This window comes from Nerophis ophidion, linkage group LG22 (assembly GCF_033978795.1).
Source record: "Nerophis ophidion isolate RoL-2023_Sa linkage group LG22, RoL_Noph_v1.0, whole genome shotgun sequence".
NCBI classification, from domain to species: Eukaryota; Metazoa; Chordata; class Actinopteri; order Syngnathiformes; family Syngnathidae; genus Nerophis; species Nerophis ophidion.
The window spans coordinates 15,990,715-16,008,991 of record NC_084632.1 but is presented as its reverse complement, the minus strand read 5'-3'; the positions used below and the strand labels follow the sequence as shown (position 1 = coordinate 16,008,991).

General features: G+C 37.5%; 1 protein-coding gene across 1 annotated transcript in view; it reads left to right on the top strand.

The window, feature by feature from the left end:
* tbxa2r (thromboxane A2 receptor) overlaps positions 1 to 14,013 on the top strand; it is a 30,537-nt gene extending 16,524 nt beyond the window's left edge. Inside the window, exon 4 of the mRNA XM_061883331.1 lies at positions 13,243 to 14,013. Coding sequence (XP_061739315.1) covers positions 13,243 to 13,569 — 327 coding nt within the window. The 3' untranslated portion in view covers positions 13,570 to 14,013. The remainder of the gene's footprint in view (positions 1 to 13,242) is intronic.
* The last annotated feature ends 4,264 nt before the right edge of the window (positions 14,014 to 18,277 follow it).

The window sequence follows — 18,277 nt, the reverse complement described above, 5'->3', positions numbered from 1 at the left end:
ATAATTAGTATTGTTGAATACCGGTATTTTGAATCAGTACCAATGTGAAAGGTACTAATGTTTCTATACTGTACTCTCGGCAGGGTTCTTGAGGGTGCATAGGAGTTTGCCCAACCAGTCTACATGTGCTTTGTGGACTTGGAGAAGGCATTCGAGCGTGTCCCTCGGAAGTCCTGTGGGGAGTGCTCATAGAGTATGGGGTACCGGACTGTCTTATGGTGGCGGTCTGCTCCCTGTATGATCAGTGTCAGAGCTTGGTCCGCATTGCTGGCAGTAAGTCGGACACGTTTCTAGTTAGGGTTGGACTGCGCCAAGGCTGTCCTTTGTCACCCATTCTGTTCATAACTTTTATGGACAGAATTTCTAAGCGCAGTCTAGGTGTTGAAGGGTTCCGGTTTGGTGACCGCGGGATTAGGTCTCTGCTTTTTGTAGATGATGTGATCCTGATGGCTTCATCTGACTGGGATCTTCAGCTCTCACTGGATCGGTTCGCAGCCGAGTGTGAAGCGACCGGAATGAGAATCAGAACCTCCAAGTCCGAGTCCATGGTTCTCGCCCGGAAAAGGGTGGAGTGCCATCTCCGGGTTGAGGAGTTCAAGTACCTAGGAGTCTTGTTCACGAGTTGGGGAAGAGTGGATCGTGAGATCGATTAGGCAGATCGGAGCGGCGTCTTCAGTAATGCAGACGTTGTACCGATCTGTTGTGGTGAAGAAGGACCTGAGCCGGAAGACAAAGCTCTCATTTTACCGGTCGATCTACGTTCCGAACCTCACCTATGGTCATGAGCTTTGGGTCATGACCGAAAGGATAAGATCACGGGTACAAGCGTCCGAAATTAGTTTCCTCCGCTGGGTGGCGGGGCTCTCCCTTAGAGATATGGTGAGAAGCTCTGCCATCCGAGAGGAGTTCAAAGTAAAGACGCTGCTCCTCCACATTGAGAGGAGCCAGAGGAGGTGGCTCGGGCATCTGGTCAGGATGCCACCCGAACGCCTCCCTAGCGAGGTGTTTAGGGCACGTCCAACCGGTAGGAGGCCACGGGGAAGACCCAGGACACGTTGGGACCTCGGGATCCCCCGGGAAGAGCTAGACGAAGTGGCTGGGGAGAGGGAAGCTGGGCTTCCCTGCTTAGGCTGCTGCCCCCGCGACCCGACCTCAGATAAGCGGAAGAAGATGGATGGACGGATGAATGGATGGATAGATTTGTGGGTAAACAGACTAGTTTGTTACACGCATTGTTTGGCAATATGATAATTGCGAACATTTTTATCAAAAACATAATCATGCGAAAATCAGGGTTATATTGTAATAACTAATAGAAATAGAACATGAAGGCCAGTATATATTGTTTCAATGTATTATGATGTACAACTTTAAAGTTGACCTATGATGATTTTAAGCTACATTTAAAAGGGGGACCTATTATGCAAAACCAACTTTTGTAACGTATTGGTACCTGTTTTTGTGTATTTTGGATCTGCACAAGTCCCGAAAATTTGAAATAAAACCATGGAGGCATGGCGCAGATATTTATGAAACAATATTGCCTTCCTTCATACTTCTTCCAAAGAAGCCGTTTGGAATTTGCCCATTTGTAATGTTTTTCCAATTGGTTACGTCAGAGGATATATTCGTATATGGTAAAATTTTACCGGGAAAGCTTTGTGCGAGTCCGCCTTTATAATCCGACATTTGTATTTAATAAGTTCCTTTTTTTGTCCGTCCTCTTGTTGTGGGGCAGACTGGCTCGTACATGCACATGCATCCTCCGTTGTTGCAATTTCTATTACAAAGTAGTTGTAATTTATAGCTGTCTGTAGACGCCATATGGAAACACTAAAATCTACAACATGGCTGACGCAAAGAAAATGCTGTCGTCACAAGACTGCCCAAAAAAACAACCGGAAGAGACGGTTAGAAAATAGTTTGATTATTGTCTGTAAAACATAATTATTGCAAAATGTTGACCAAAGAACCTCCATTACATGTAATGTAGACCACAATAAAGAGTTTTAAATGTAGTAACAAAATCATAATATGACCTTTTAAAACGCTCTTTCTTGTGGTCTAAAAAAAATGTATTTGATATGCGTTTAAGTACATCTTGCATAAATGTTGCTCCATAGTTACCTTCATAACCTGTTTTTTGAGTCTGCCTGCAAGATGTTTGATTCTGGAGGCTTTCCCAGAATGTGAATTAAACATCTCTTTAAAGGGGAACATTATCACAATTTCAGAAGGGTTAAAACCAATAAAAATCAGTTCCCAGTGGCTTATTTTATTTTTCAAAGTTTTTTTCTAAATTTTACCCATCATAGAATATCCCGAAAAAAGGCTTTAAAGTGCCTGATTTTCGCTATCTGTGAAGCCACCTTCCATTTTCCTGTGACGTCATCCAGTGATGCCAATACAAACAACATGGCGGATATAGGGACATTAGCTCGGATTCAGACTCGGATTTCAGCGTCTTAAGCGATTCAACAGATTACGCATGTATTGAAATGGATGGTTGGAGTATGGAGGCAGATAGCGAAAACGAAATCGAAGAAGAAACTGAAGCTATTGAGCGAATAGCTATTGACGCTATTCGGCGATCGCCTTCTAACCAACGGTTGAGTTACGCAGGATATCCGTACATCTCTGTGCCATGTCTGCCTTAGCATCGCCGGTAAAATGTGCAGGAGCAACTTAAATCCGTCGATTGGTAAGTGTTTGTTTGTCATTAAATGTGGGTGGGAGGAAAGGCTGGATGCAAATATAGCTACAAATGTACATACAGCTAGCCTAAATAGCATGTTAGCATCGATTAGCTGGCAGTCATGCCGCGACCAAATATGTCTGATTAGCACATAAGTCAAAAACATTAACAAAACTCACCTTTGTGATTTCGTTGACTTTATCGTTGGAAATGCATCTGCAGGATATCCATACATCTATGTGCCATGTCTGCCTTAGCATCGCGGGTAAAATGTGCAGACCAAACGATTGAGAATTTCACATCTTGTGACACTGGAGCAACTTAAATCCGTCTATTGGTAAGTGTTTGTTTGGCATTAAATGTGGGTGAAGGGAAAGGTTGGATGCAAATATAGCTACAAATGTACATACAGCTAGCCTAAATAGCATGTTAGCATCGATTAGCATGCCGTGCTAATCGATGCACACTCCACATAAGTCAACTTGAATCCGCCCCTGATTGTGTTGTCACACCGTCCAACAACACACCGACGAGGCATGATGTCTCCAAGGTACGGAAAACAGTCGAAAAAACGGAAAATAACAGAGGTGATTTGACTTGGTGTATGTAATGTGTTTGAGAAAATGGCGGATTGACAACCGAGATGACGTCATCTCCGAGTGCGAATAATAGAAAGGCGTTTAAATCACCAAAATTCACCCATTTAGAGTTCGGAAATCTGTTAAAAAATATACGGTCTTTTTTCTGCAACATCAAGGTATATATGGAAGCTTACATAGGTCTGGTGATAATGTTCCCCTTTAAAAGTATCATCATTTATCTTTTGTAAAAAGTACATTGTTTAAATGTATATCTTGAAATTGTCATAGCAATTTTTTTTTTTTATAACACATTGGAAAGGCTTCACGGTGGCAGAAGGGTTAGTGCGTCTGCCTCACAATACGAAGGTCCTGCAGTCCTGGGTTCAAATCCAGGCTCACGATCTTTCTGTGTGGAGTTTGCATGTCCTCCCCGTGAATGCGTGGGTTCCCTCCGGGTACTCCGGCTTCCTCCCACTTCCAAAGACATGCACCTGGGGATAGGTTGATTGGCAACACTAAATTGGCCCTAGTGTGTGAATGTGAGTGTGAATGTTGTCTGTCTATCTGTGTTGGCCCTGCGATGAGGTGGCGACTTGTCCAGGGTGTACCCCGCCTTCCGCCCGATTGTAGCTGAGATAGGCGCCAGCGCCCCCCGCGACCCCAAAAGGGAATAAGCGGTAGAAAATGGATGGATGGAACACATTGGAAAATTAATTTAATATACATCATATTAGATCCACCCGGTACACTTGCACACTCACCGATTTATTTAAACTTTGCATAAAATGTCTTGCTTTTAGCAGAATTTATGTCACTGCATGTCGCACATATATGTTTATATGCACATGTCAAGATTAGAATACAACAAAACCCCTAATAAAAAAAAAAAAACAGGTAGGTTACCTGTTTTTTTATGGCCTGAAGTAAAACAGGAGGAGCGACTGTCCCTTGCATTGGGAGTTTTACTTAAAGGGGAACATTATCACCAGAACTATGTAAGCGTCAATATATACCTTGATGTTGCAGAAAAAAGATCATATGTTTTTTTAACCGATTTCCGAACTCTAAAAGGGTGAATTTGGCGATTTAAACGCCTTTCAATTGTTCACTGTCGGAGTGATGACCTTTCACCCGTGACGTTACAACGGGAAGCAATCCGCCATTTTTTCAAACACATTACATACACCAAGTCAAATCAGCTGTGTTATTTTCCCTTTTTTCAATTGTTTTCCGTACCTTGGAGACATCATGCCTCGTCGGTGTGTTGTCGGAGGGTGAAACATCACGATCAGGGACGGATTCAAGTTGACTTACGTGGAGTGTACATCGATTAGCACGGCATGCTAATCGATGCTGACATGCTATTTAGGCTAGCTGTATGTACATATTGCATCAATATGCTTAATTTGTAGCTATATTTGCATCTAGCCTTTCCCTCCACCCGCATTTAATGCCAAACAAACACTTACCAATCGACGGATTTAAGTTGCACCAGTGTCAAAAGATGCAAAAGTCCCTCGTTTGTTCTGCACATTTTACCGACGATAGCGATGCTACGACAGAGATGTGTGGATATCCTGCGACACTCAAAGCAGATGCATTTCCAACGATAACGTCAAAGAAATCACAAAGGTGAGTTTTGTTGATGTTACAGACTTATGTGCTAATCAGACATATTTGCGCACGGCATGACTGCCAACTAATCGATGGTAACATGCTATTTAGGCTATCTCTATGTACATTTGTAGGTATATTTGCATCCAGCCTTTCCCTCCACCCACATTTAATGCCAAACAAACACTTACCAATCGACGGATTTAAGTTGCTCCAGTGGTCAAAAGATGCAATCGTTGGTTAGAAGGCGATCGCCGAATTCGTCCGCGTTGCCTTTGTGAGTCGTGATATGGCTCAATAGCTTCAGTTTCTTCTTAAATTTCGTTTTCGCTATCTGCCTCCACACTCCAACCATCCATTTCAATACATGCGTAATCTGTTGAATCGCTTAAGCCACTGAAATCCGAGTCTGATTCCGAGCTAATGTCGCTATATCTTTCCGTTCTATCCGCCATGTTTGTTTGTATTGGCATCACGCAGTGACGTCACAGGAAAATGGACGGCTGGATTTACTGATAGCGAAAATCAGGCACTTTAAAGCCTTTTTTCGGGATATTCCATGATGGGTAAAATTTTGAAAAAAACTTCGAAAAATAAAATAAGCCACTGGGAACTGATTTTTATTCGTTTCAACCCTTCTGAAATTGTGATAATGTTCCCCTTTAATGTCCAAATTAGTACTTCCACCTTGTGGATACGTCATGATGTAGCTGATGCAAAACCCAGTAATCAAAAGCAGCCAAAAATGTGTGCGAGCTTACGCTAAAATGTATAAACTTAATGATTTGATGCAAACGAGTATTCAACATTTTAACAACATAAATGACTCAGTAAAGACAAAATTCATCGTAGGTCCCCTTTAAAAAAATCAGTTGTGGCATAAATTGGTTAAGTTTGCTTGTATTTTTTTAAATACAAACTCTCCAGCTTTAGGTTATCTTATAACCCCCATAACCTTTTAAAAATAGTTACCATAGTGAAATGAATGCAAGGATTGTACAATAACCAACACAAAAGAAAGGTGATATTTATACAGTAGGCAAGTCAAGGGGGCTGCTTGTTCTGCAGCCCCTGAGTCCAACCTTGGTTGTGTGACACCTTGCACGGATGAATATTCTGCTGAACTCCTGGGCGGCGGAGCTGGTAAAAGATTACTCGTTTTTGTTCTACATACGCATGGCCACCTGCAATCAGATATTTGATCCCTGGATTTACATCACATGTCAAGTTTCCCCAATAAGGCGAGTAAAAACTGCAAGGTTGCACGACTCACATAGTTTCACCACAAGCGTCTGTCATGCCCATTTAACATCGGGCCGTGAGCTCCAACAGACTAAACAAACTCATCACTTCATACAAATACTCATCCCCTCACCCGGTAAATCACTCTAATATCAGAATCATGTTTCACACTGTAGTGTCATCTTGCTGTGCATGCTGTGCTGCTGTCAATAATTGCTTCCAGTGTCATTTATGCATGGCATGCACACTATTTTATTGTTTTGTTGGAACAACATTTACTAACTGGAGCTAGAGGCACAAGGGCAAACTGTCCTTTTTAATGTTTTATCTACAGAATATGAAATATGAGGCAAGCAGGCTTTTTGTGGCCCTAAAAAAGATGTTGTTTGTGTTCGCGTTAGACGGTGTCTTGTTGTGTAAGTACAAATATCAGAAGAGTAAGTAAAAAAAAAAAAAAGGAAAATTCTTAAGAAATCAGTAGATAAAACAGATATACAATATGTGCAGTGGGGCAAAAAAGTATTTAGTCAGCCACCGATTGTGCAAGTTCTCCCACTTAAAATGATGACAGAGGTCTGTAATTTTCATCATAGGTACATTTCAACTGTGAGGGACAGAATGTGAAAAAAAAATCCAGGACTTCATATTGTAGGAATTTTAAAGAATTATTTGTAAATTATGGTGGAAAATTAGTATTTGGTCAACCATTCAAAGCTCTCACTGATGGAAGGAGGTTTTGGCTCAAAATCTCACGATACATGGCCTTATTCATTCTTTCCTTAACACGGATCAATCGTCCTGTCCCCTTAGCAGAAAAACAGCCCCAAAGCATGTTTCCACCCCCATGCTTCACAGTAGTTGTGGTGTTCTTGGGATGTAACTCAGTATTCTTCTTCCTCCAAACACGATGGTTGAGTTTTTACCAAAACGTTCTATTTTGTTTTCATCTGACCGCATGACATTCTCCCAATCCTCTGCTGTATCATCCATGTATCCATTTTGGTATAAACTCAACTTGTCGTGTTTGGATGAAGAAGAATACTGAGTTGCATCCCAAGAACACCACACCTACTGTGAAGCATGGGGGTGGAAACATCATGCGTTGGGGCTGTTTTTCTGCTAAGGAGACAGGAGGATTGATCCGTGCAAAGGAAAGAATGAATGGGGCCATGTATCGTGAGATTTTGAGTCAAAACTTCCTTCCATCAGTGAGAGCTTTGAATGGTTGACCAAATACTTATTTTCCACCATCATTTACAAATAAATTCTTTAAAATTCATACCATGTGAATTAATGGATTTTTGTTCACATTCTGTCTCTCACAGTTGAAGTGTACCCATGACGAAAATTACAGACCTCTGTCATCATTTTAAGTGGGAGAACTTGCACAATCGGTGGCTGACTAAATACTTTTTTGCCCTACTGTATATGTTTATATAAAACATTGTCAAAATGTGGTCTTCTTTAAAGAAAGGACAGATGAAAGCTGTCAACTATTGGGTTGTAATCATCATTCAGTATATGCTCTTGAGCTTACGAGAGATTTATTCATCCGGTTTATTAATATTATTTATGATATTTTCTTGATGCTAACAGATATCACCAAAGACGTTATAATGTGTCGAATAAAGCACTTGCTTTTCCTGCAAAACAACTACTTTTAGTTACTGTTATGAAAATCACCAGCAAAAATACGGTATATTGAACCAAAAATCACAATATTTATTACTAGGACTTAACATGACGTTAATTTATTTGTACAAACAGGTATTGGGAGTTAAATTTAAGCATAGCAACCACAAAATAACACAAACTAATGTGATGTCTTGTTCTTTCTTTACGTGTAGTTCTGTTCTTAAATACTACTAATGAAGAAGAGAATTAACTCGATCGCATCACAAGTTCCTCAAGCAAATAAAATTTTACAAAGTGATCTCTGCAGACACGGGCATGGTCCAATTGTATTCCATAAGATGATGAAATTGATATTTTAAGAGCCATTTCCTTCGACACACTTTTGTTTTTTCTCTGACTTTATTAGTTTTATGAACCACTTCTTTCGGGAATCAAACGGGGCCTGTAACACGGCAGTAAAACTGCTGAACAAACAAAACAGAAAAGTCAATGATGTCGTTATTCATAATTTATGAGATGAAAAAGATTTTCATGTTTCATCAATAAGGTTCACAATGTTTATCAGAATTCTTCTTCCTTGTACTTTGTCAACACTTTGATTTTAAACAATTTCTTAATATCATTTTGGTACATTGGTTTATTTGCTTAATCCATTCCATAATTTAGCTGTTAGCAAAGAAAAATCCATTGATTAACTTCACCTTCTTCGTATGAGCCGCAGGGTTCAAAGCTTGGGGAAAAAAGTCTTATAGTCCAAAAAATACAGTAACATAAAAATAAAAAATAAGAAATATTCATAATTATTGCAGCCATACAGAACTTGGACAATGTGCAAAAAAAAAAAACTTGATTGTGTTTTAATGTTGACGCCCATAATTTATGAATGCAACCTTGCTTGCCAAAACTCTCATTGAGGCATAATGAGGAAGTGTTGTGTTTGTGGCTCCTCGCTATCGCTGCATCACTAGCGGTTTTATGAGGCCTGCTGTTGGTGAGTTAAGGTCTGCAAAGAAGTTTAAAAAGGGCCTCAGACTCTGTTGGGACGCCAAATTACTTACAAGACGTCACTTGTACGATTTCACCGCCAAGCTGCGACCGCATTTATTTGGCAAGGATTTGTTTTCTTTCGGTCTGGTCACTAACGTTTACGTTGGCAATGGTCCTATTATGGTACGGGGTTTTGGCACAAATCCCTTCTTTTAAGGAGGAGTTTTTCGCCCTACCAAGTTAAAAGCTGACCAATGGGTGGCAGTATGACATGACACAACTGTGTTCGCTGTAGGGACTGCAACTTAAACATTAGGACCATGGCTGTCCAATACGATGTCGATATTGAAGCATAAGGGGCTGTTTGCAACATTTACACTTTCTAATGTATCTTATGCAGTATATTCTGCCCTCTTACAGTGTTTAGACCAGTGGTCCCCAAACTTTTTGACTCGGGGGCCGCATTGGGTTAAAAATGTTGGTCGGGGGCCAAGATATAGATATATATATATATATATATATATATATATATATATATATATATATATATATATATATATATATATATATATATATATATATATATATATATATATATATATATACATATATATATATATATATATATATATATATATATATATATATATATATATATGTATTTATATATATATATATATATATATATACACATGTGTGTGTGCATATGTATATATATATATATATATATGTATATATATATATATATTTATATATTTATATATATATATGTATATAGACATGTGTGTGTGCATATATATATATATATATGTATATATATATACTGTATATATATATATTTATATATATTTATATATATATGTATATACACGTGTGTGTGCATATATATATATATATTTATATATATATATGTATATACACATGTGTGTGTGCATATATATATATATATATATATATTGTATATATATATATATATACTGTATATATATACACATGTGTGTGTGTGTGCATATATATATATATATATATATGTGTGTGTATATATATAGATGTGTGTATATATATATACATATATATAGATGTGTGTGTATATATATATATCCATATATATACATTTACACACATATATATATATATATATATATATATGTATATATATACATATTCCTCATGCACTAATTGACTGAAAGAGTGCACACTTGCTGTGCCACGAGCGCAGTGTCACGTTATCGATGGGAAAATAAATAATATATATATATATATATATATATATATATATATATATAGATGTGTGTGTATATATATATATATATATAGATGTGTATATATATATATATATATATATACTGTATATATATACACATGTGTGTGTGTGTGCATATATATATATATATATATATATATATATATATATATATATATATATATATATATATATATATATAGATGTGTGTGTATATATATATATATATATAGATGTGTATATATATATATATATATATATACATACATCCATATATATATATATATAGATATGTGTGTATATATATATCCATATATATACATATACACACATCTATATATGTATATATATATATATATATATATATATATATATATATATATATATATATATATATATTCCTCATGCACTAATTGACTGAAATAGTGCACACTTGCTGTGCCACAAGCGCAGTGTCACGTTATCGATGGGAAAATAAATTATATATAGATATGTGTGTATATATATATCCATATATATACATATACACACATCTATATATATATATATATATATATATATATATATATATATATATACATATATATATATATATATATATATACATATATATATATATATATATACATATATATATATATATATATATATATATATATATATTCCTCATGCACTAATTGACTGAAAGAGTGCACACTTGCTGTGCCACAAGCGCAGTGTCACGTTATCGATGGGAAAATAAATTATATATATATATATATATATACGCTAAAATGTATAAACCTAATGATTTGATGCTAACGACTATTTAACATTTTAACAACATAAATAAGTCAGTAAAGACAAAATTCATCAAAGGTCCCCTTTAAAAAAATCAGTTTTGGCATAAATTGATAAAGGTTGCTTGTATTTTTTTTAAAATACAAACTGTCCAGCTTTAGGTTATCTTATAACCCCCATAACCTTTTAAAAATACTTACCATTGTGAAATGAATGCAAGGATTGTACAATAACCAACACAAAAGAAAGGTGATATTTATACAGTAGGCAAGTCAAGGGGGCTGCTTGTTCTGCAGCCCCTGAGTCCAACCTTGGTTGTGTGACACCTTGCACAGATGAATATTCTGCTGAACTCCTGGGCGGCGGAGCCGGTAAAATATGACTCGTTTTTGTTCTACATACGCATGGCCACCTGCAATCAGATATTTGATCCCTGGATTTACATCACATGTCAAGTTTCCCCAATAAGGCGAGTAAAAACTGCAAGGTTGCACGACTCACATAGTTTCACCATAAGCGTCCGTCATGCCCATTTAACATCGGGCCGTGAGCTCCAACAGACTAAACAAACTCATCACTTCATACTAATACTCATCCCCTCACCCAGTAAATCACTCTAATATCAGAATCATGTTTCACACTGTAGTGTCATCTTGCTGTGCATGCTGTGCTGCTGTCAATAATTGCTTCCAGTGTCATTTATGCATGGCATGCACACTATTTTATTCTTTTGTTGGAATAACATTTACCAACTGGAGCGCCTAAAAGAGGTACAAGGGCAAAATAAAAGTATACAACTCTCCTTTTTAATGTTTCATCTACAGAATATGATAAAACCAGACTATCTCTGAATCTCAGTAAAACTAAAATAATGCTATTCGGTAACAGTAGAGAAGAGCATCAGACACAAATACAAATAGACGGAGTAGATATTGAAAGGGTAAAATAAACCAGATTTTTGGGAGTATTAATAGATGATGAAATTAACTGGAAAGCTCATATACAAAACATACAACATAAGGTGGGAAAAACATTTCAATAATTAATAAATTAAATAATGTCCTGGGCCAAAAATCACTTTATATTCTCCACTGCTTGCTAGTGTTAACATATCTGAGTTATTGTGTAGAATTATGGGGAAATGACTACAAATGTGTGCTACATTCGTTAACTGTGTTAAAAAAAAGATCAATTAGAATAATACATAATGTTGAATATAGATAATATACAAACCCTTTATTTATTTATTGAGTCAAAAATATTAAAGATCGATGATTTGGTAAAATTACAAACAGCTAAAATGATGTACAAAGCAAATTATAACCTGATACCAAAGAATGTACAACAATTATTCTCAACTAAAGAGGAGAAATATAACCTTAGAGGAAAATCTAATTTAAAACATTTGTATGCACGTACAACGCTTAAAACCTTTAGCACATCAGTATGTGGAATTAAATTATGGAATGGATAAAGTAGAGAAGTTAAATATTGTACTGATATGATCCAGTTTAAGAGGCTGTACAAAGTACAAAGAAGAAGAATTATGAAAAACACTTTCAACCTTATTGAAAATAAGATATTCTTCATCTCGGTATGTTGGTAATGACTGAATTAATTAATTACATGTTACAGAACTGTTGTATTACTTATTCAAAGTAGATGCATTTCCAACGATAAAGTCAACGAAATTACAAAGGTGAGTTTTGTTGATGTTATTGACTTATGTGCTAATCAGACATATTTGCGCACGGCCTGACTGCAAGCTAATCGATGCTAACATGCTATTTAGGCTAGCTGTATGTACATATTGCATCATTATGCCTCATTTGTAGCTATATTTGCATCCAGCTTTTTCCTCCACCCACATTTAATGCCAAACAAATACATACCAATCGACGGATTCAAGTTGCACCAGTGGTCAAAAGATGCAATCGTTGGTTAGAAGGCGATCGCCGAATTCGTCCTTGTTGCCGTTGTCTGTCGTGATATGGCTCAATAGCTTCAGTTTCTTCTTCAATTTTGTTTTCGCTATCTGCCTCCACACTCCAACCATCCGTTTCAATACATGCGTAATCTGTTGAATCGCTTAAGGCGCTGAAATCTGAGTCTGAATCCGAGCTAATGTCGCTATATCTTTCTGTTCTATCCGCCATGTTTGTTTGTATTGGCATCACGCAGTGACGTCACAGGAAAATGGACGGGTGGATATAGCGATGGTGAAAATCAGGCACTTTGAAGCAGTTTTTCGGGATATTGCATGATGGGTAAAATTTTAAAAAAAACTTTGAAAAATAAAATAAGCCACTGGAAACTGATTTTTATTGGTTTTAACCCTTCTGAAATTGTGATAATGTTCCCCTTTAAATATCATTTCCTTTCATTTATTCAACCTTGACTTACTCTGCTTGATTTCCACCCATATTTATATCCGTCCCATTGACTTTGCTTACCTCTGGTTCCAGGTCTTTATTGCACAAACTGTGCTGAGTGGACGTCCTCTACAGGTCTACTACCTTCTGGTGTGGCTACGCTTTGCCTCCTGGAACCAGATCCTGGACCCCTGGGTCTATATCCTGTTTCGCCGGTCGGTGTTACAGAGAATCTACCCCCGAATGGACTGGTCCCGGTGGTCCATGGTCACCTTAAACCGATCTCTCAGGGACAGCATTACCAGGTTCAGGGGCTCTTCTTCCCTTGGAAGGCCTCTTAGAGCAGAGAAAACGGAACAGACCGAAAAAATTAACAACACGTACCACACACCAAGCCGCATCTTTCTCGAAGATGCGTAAGCTTGACTTGACTTGATTGAGGACCTGTTTTTGGAATGGCTGGGTTATATTTAGGATGTAATGTTTTGCAGTATTAACATCCCAGGATCCAAGCATGCAGCAATGTGAAGGAATGCAAATGCACTAATCACTTACATACGCTAAAAGACAAACAGGCAACTCATTCTGTCCGACCGCCAAATTTGTCATCTAGCCATTTTGGGACGGAAAAAAATCACTAAACTAAAAGGAAGTTGTATGTCGATTTCTCTTTTCAAATTTGATGCTAAGCAGGAAGCGCCATGCACTTAACATGCATGCTGCTCCATTGGAAACTTGGACCAGAGGGCTTTGCTGCCCCACCAAAAGAACAAGGAGAGTTGGCAATAGGGGTGTCCTGATTCAACATTGATATAGATCCGATATCAGCAGAAAATTGAGTAAAGTGGAACATCGAGTTAAGAACTTAATTGGTTATTGAACAGGGTTTGTAAATAGAAAAGTGCATATATTGTAGCAAATGTAGCCATAAGAATTGATTGATTGATTGATTGATTGAAACTTTTATTAGTAGATTGCACAGTACAGTACATATTCTGTACAATTGACCACTAAATAGTAACACCCGAATAAGTTTTTCAACTTGTTTAAGTCCACTTAAATCAATTTATGGTAAACTATGAAACAATGTAAACATGAATAATGGGTTCCAGCCTCAAGAAAAAAAAAATCCATATTTTAGTCAAGGTTTATACACTTTACGGCACTGTACATCAAACTATAATAACAAGACAGTGATAGATAAAATTACTATTTAATAAAACTAAATAAACTAAAACAATGAGCTGAATTGTCCTCCTACTCAGCCGCCAAACAGACATGCACACACACCGCCACTAGCCCTGTGGTGTAGCTCACAGTTTGAAAGCCTAAACTCCTTAACTGTAACATCCAGGTCGCTACAACGATTATGAATAAAAAATAAATTCACCTGACCTTGCTGGGTAATTTTCTTGGCGCTTAGTGGAATAAAAGGGTAGCGATGAGGCGATGTCGACAACGCTGTTGATCCTACTTGTATGTTTCAATCCACACATCACATGTCCATTGCTTTCTTTGGACTCATTGTGTCATAACAAGACAGTGATGGATCAACCTACTATCTGATAACAAAACTAAAACAACACGCCTAATTGTCCTTTTACACAGCCGCCAAACAGACATGCACACACACCGCCACTAGCACTGTGGTTTACTCACAGTTTGAAAGCCTAAACTCCTTAACTGTAACATGCAGGTCGCTACAATGATTATGAATAATAAAATTAATTCACCTGACCGTGCTGGGTAATTTTCTTGGAGCTTAGTAGAATAAAAGGGTAGCGATGAGGCGATGTCGACAACGCTGTTGATCCTACTTGTATGTTTCAATCCACACATCACATGTCCATTGCTTTCTTTGGACTCATTGTGTCATAAGAAGACAGTGATGGATCAACCTACAATCTGATAACAAAACTAAAACAACAAGCCTAATTGTCCTACACAGCCGCCAAACAGACATGCGCAGACTCCGCCACTAACCCTGTGGTGCACTCACAGTTTGAAAGCCTAAACTCCTTAACTGTAACATCCAGGTCGCTACAATGATTATGAATAAAAAAATAAATTCACCTGACCTTGCTGGGTAATTTTCTTGGCGGTTAGTGGAATAAAAGGGTAAGGATGAGGCATTGTCGACAACGCTGTTGATACTACTTGTACCATGCAGCACATGTTCATTGCTTTCTTTGTACTCATTGTGTCATAACAAGACAGTGATGGAAGACCTTACTATTTGATAAAACAACTAAGACAACAAGTTGAATTGTCCTCCTACTCAGCCACCAAACAGACATGCACACACACCGCCACTAGCCCTGTGGTTTACTCACAGTTTGAAAGCCTAAACTCCTTAACTGTAACATCCAGGTCGCTACAACGATTATGAATAAAAAAATAAATTCACCTGACCTTGCTGGGTAATTTTCTTGGCGGTTAGTGGAATAAAAGGGTAGCGATGAGGCGATGTCGACAACGCTGTTGATCCTACTTGTATGTTTCAATCCACACATCACATGTCCATTGCTTTTTTTGGACTCATTGTGTCATAACAAGACAGTGATGGATCAAACTACTATCGGATAACAAAACTAAAACAACACGCCTAATTGTCCTTTTACACAGCCGCCAAACAGACATGCACACACACCGCCACTAGCCCTGTGGTGCACTCACAGTTTGAAAGCCTAAACTCCTTAACTGTAACATGCAGGTCGCTACAATGATTATGAATATAAAATTAAATCACCTTACCTTGCTGGGTAATTTTCTTGGCACTTAGTGGAATAAAAGGGTAAGGACGAGGCAGTGTCGACAACGCTGTTGGTACTACTTGTATGTTTTAAACCACCATTGCTTTCTTTGGACTCATATTGTGTTAGCAAAAGTAGAAAAACAATGTAAAAATGCTAGAAACACTTAAAAGTACACAAAGTAGTGACTAGTTAAGTAACTAATGACAACGTTGCTATGTTGACGAAGTAAGCAGGAGAATGATATGCCCGCCCACAACGGTTCTGCTGCTGGGCACACAATAGTTGGATGAAACGGGGGTACACTGAAACAAATAAATTTTGTCCGTCTGTGGTTCATAAATTCAAAAATGTTGTGTACAGAGGGGTTCGTAAATCGAGGGTCCACTGTGTTGGATTAATACAACTTGCATCTAAGACATCGATCGCAAGCTGCCGGGCGTTCGCAGAGGGTGTTTTTGGGTAAAAGCAAGGCATTAGGAAATACACCTCATACCTTCTGTGTCATCCATCTTCACTAAGATGTCACATTTGTCTTTTGATTGACATGTACGGCGACAAAGGGTTTTGTGAAATGAACGCAAGCTGGTGCGAGCTCAGAAGAAAAAAAGACAGGCATGGAATTTGAGAAGCTTCTGTAATATATATACAGATCATATATTTTACATAATTGTTTGTCTCTTTTGTATATATATTCTTGTCTTCACAATTAAGTGCTGCTCTATTCTGCCTGCGCTAACAAAATAAGTGTCTCAGAAAACTAGCTTAGTCAAGCTAGCTAGCGACAGAGTTAGCCTGGAATGTATTTCTTCTTGTCGGAGTTAGTTTGTGACGAACCCCAAGATGCAGAGAAGGAGGCGGGCATTTTGCAGGTAAACATGTTTAACATGTTTAAAATACTAGAACAAGAACAAAGGGGGCACAACAAAAAGCGCGCACAAGGCGGATAACAAAACTAAAAGAGCTAGCATGGGAGCTAGAAAATAGGGCTTAGCATGGAGGCTAGCATAAACAGAAGGGCCTAGCGGGGAAGCTAGCGGGTAGCAAACAGGAAAAAAGAAGTCTTTACTTGTAGAATGAAAACAAAACGGAAGCAGGGAACAAAAGACAGTAAGCTACAAACAGATACCGAAATATAGCTTACCGCTACGCTGCAATGACACGACATGAAGCGACACGACAGAGCGACAATACGGAACTCGACAATAATCCAGCACTGACTGGAGGACAAAAGCAGGTAAAAATAGGGGCGGGCTGATTGACACCAGGTGTGGACAGGTGCCAATCAGCAGCAGCTGAGGGGAAACAGCACTCAGGGAAAAAGACAGGAAACCAACAAAATAAGAGCGCTGACAGGAACTAAAGACAGGAAATACTACACACACAGAGGAAAAAACTAAGACACAACCAAACTGTCAGGGTTGCAAGCCTGACAATTCTAAAGAGTATAAAAACAAGTTTGGCAGCTGGACAAATAGAAAATGAAAAACTTACCAGGTTCTTCTGGTATGGGAATTGGGGGAGGACTTTGTTTCCTCCTCCAAGTTGTGGAACTTATCAGCAACTAATGTACATCCTGTCTGAGTCCAATGAACGCAAGTCATCAGAGTAAGGTAATACAATACACACCAACATGTACGCCATAAACTTGGAATAATTTTAATATACCTTTAATTTCATGATCATGGTAAAGGGGACCCTACGATGAACTTAATTTACGTTTAAAACACTTTTAGATCGGTGGTGTCCAAAGTGCGGTTTGGGGGCCAATTTTGGCCCATAACTCCTTTTTTATTGACCCTCGGCAGATCGTAAATATTACATTTATTATTATCATCGAGATGTTATTAGTAATGCTGTCAAACGATATTGAAAAATTTACAATAACAAGATCTGATAGCTCAGTTACAGCTCATGTTATTCTATTCTGTGTTATATGTCTTTTATCTTGCACGATTGCGCCAGGTAAAATTCCTAGTTGGTGAACCCGTTCTCAAACAATGGCAATAAAAACTTTTCTGGTTCTGATTCTGAAAAAAAAAATCAGATTGGTCAAACTTTTGAATTTGTTACAAGTAGTATAAACTCGCTTGCATGATTTCAGTTAACGTGACCATTTCAATTAAACTAAAAAATACCTCAATACTTGGTCACAAATGCAATTTAAATAAATTCCGTCATTAATCTGCGTATATACATTTTATGTGATTATAATCGCATTTATTACCTACCTTTAAAATTAAAATTGAAACATTCTAAAATGTTTTATATATATGTATATTATATATATATATATATATATATATATATATATATATATATATATATATATATATATATATATATATATATATATATATATATATATCCTACCT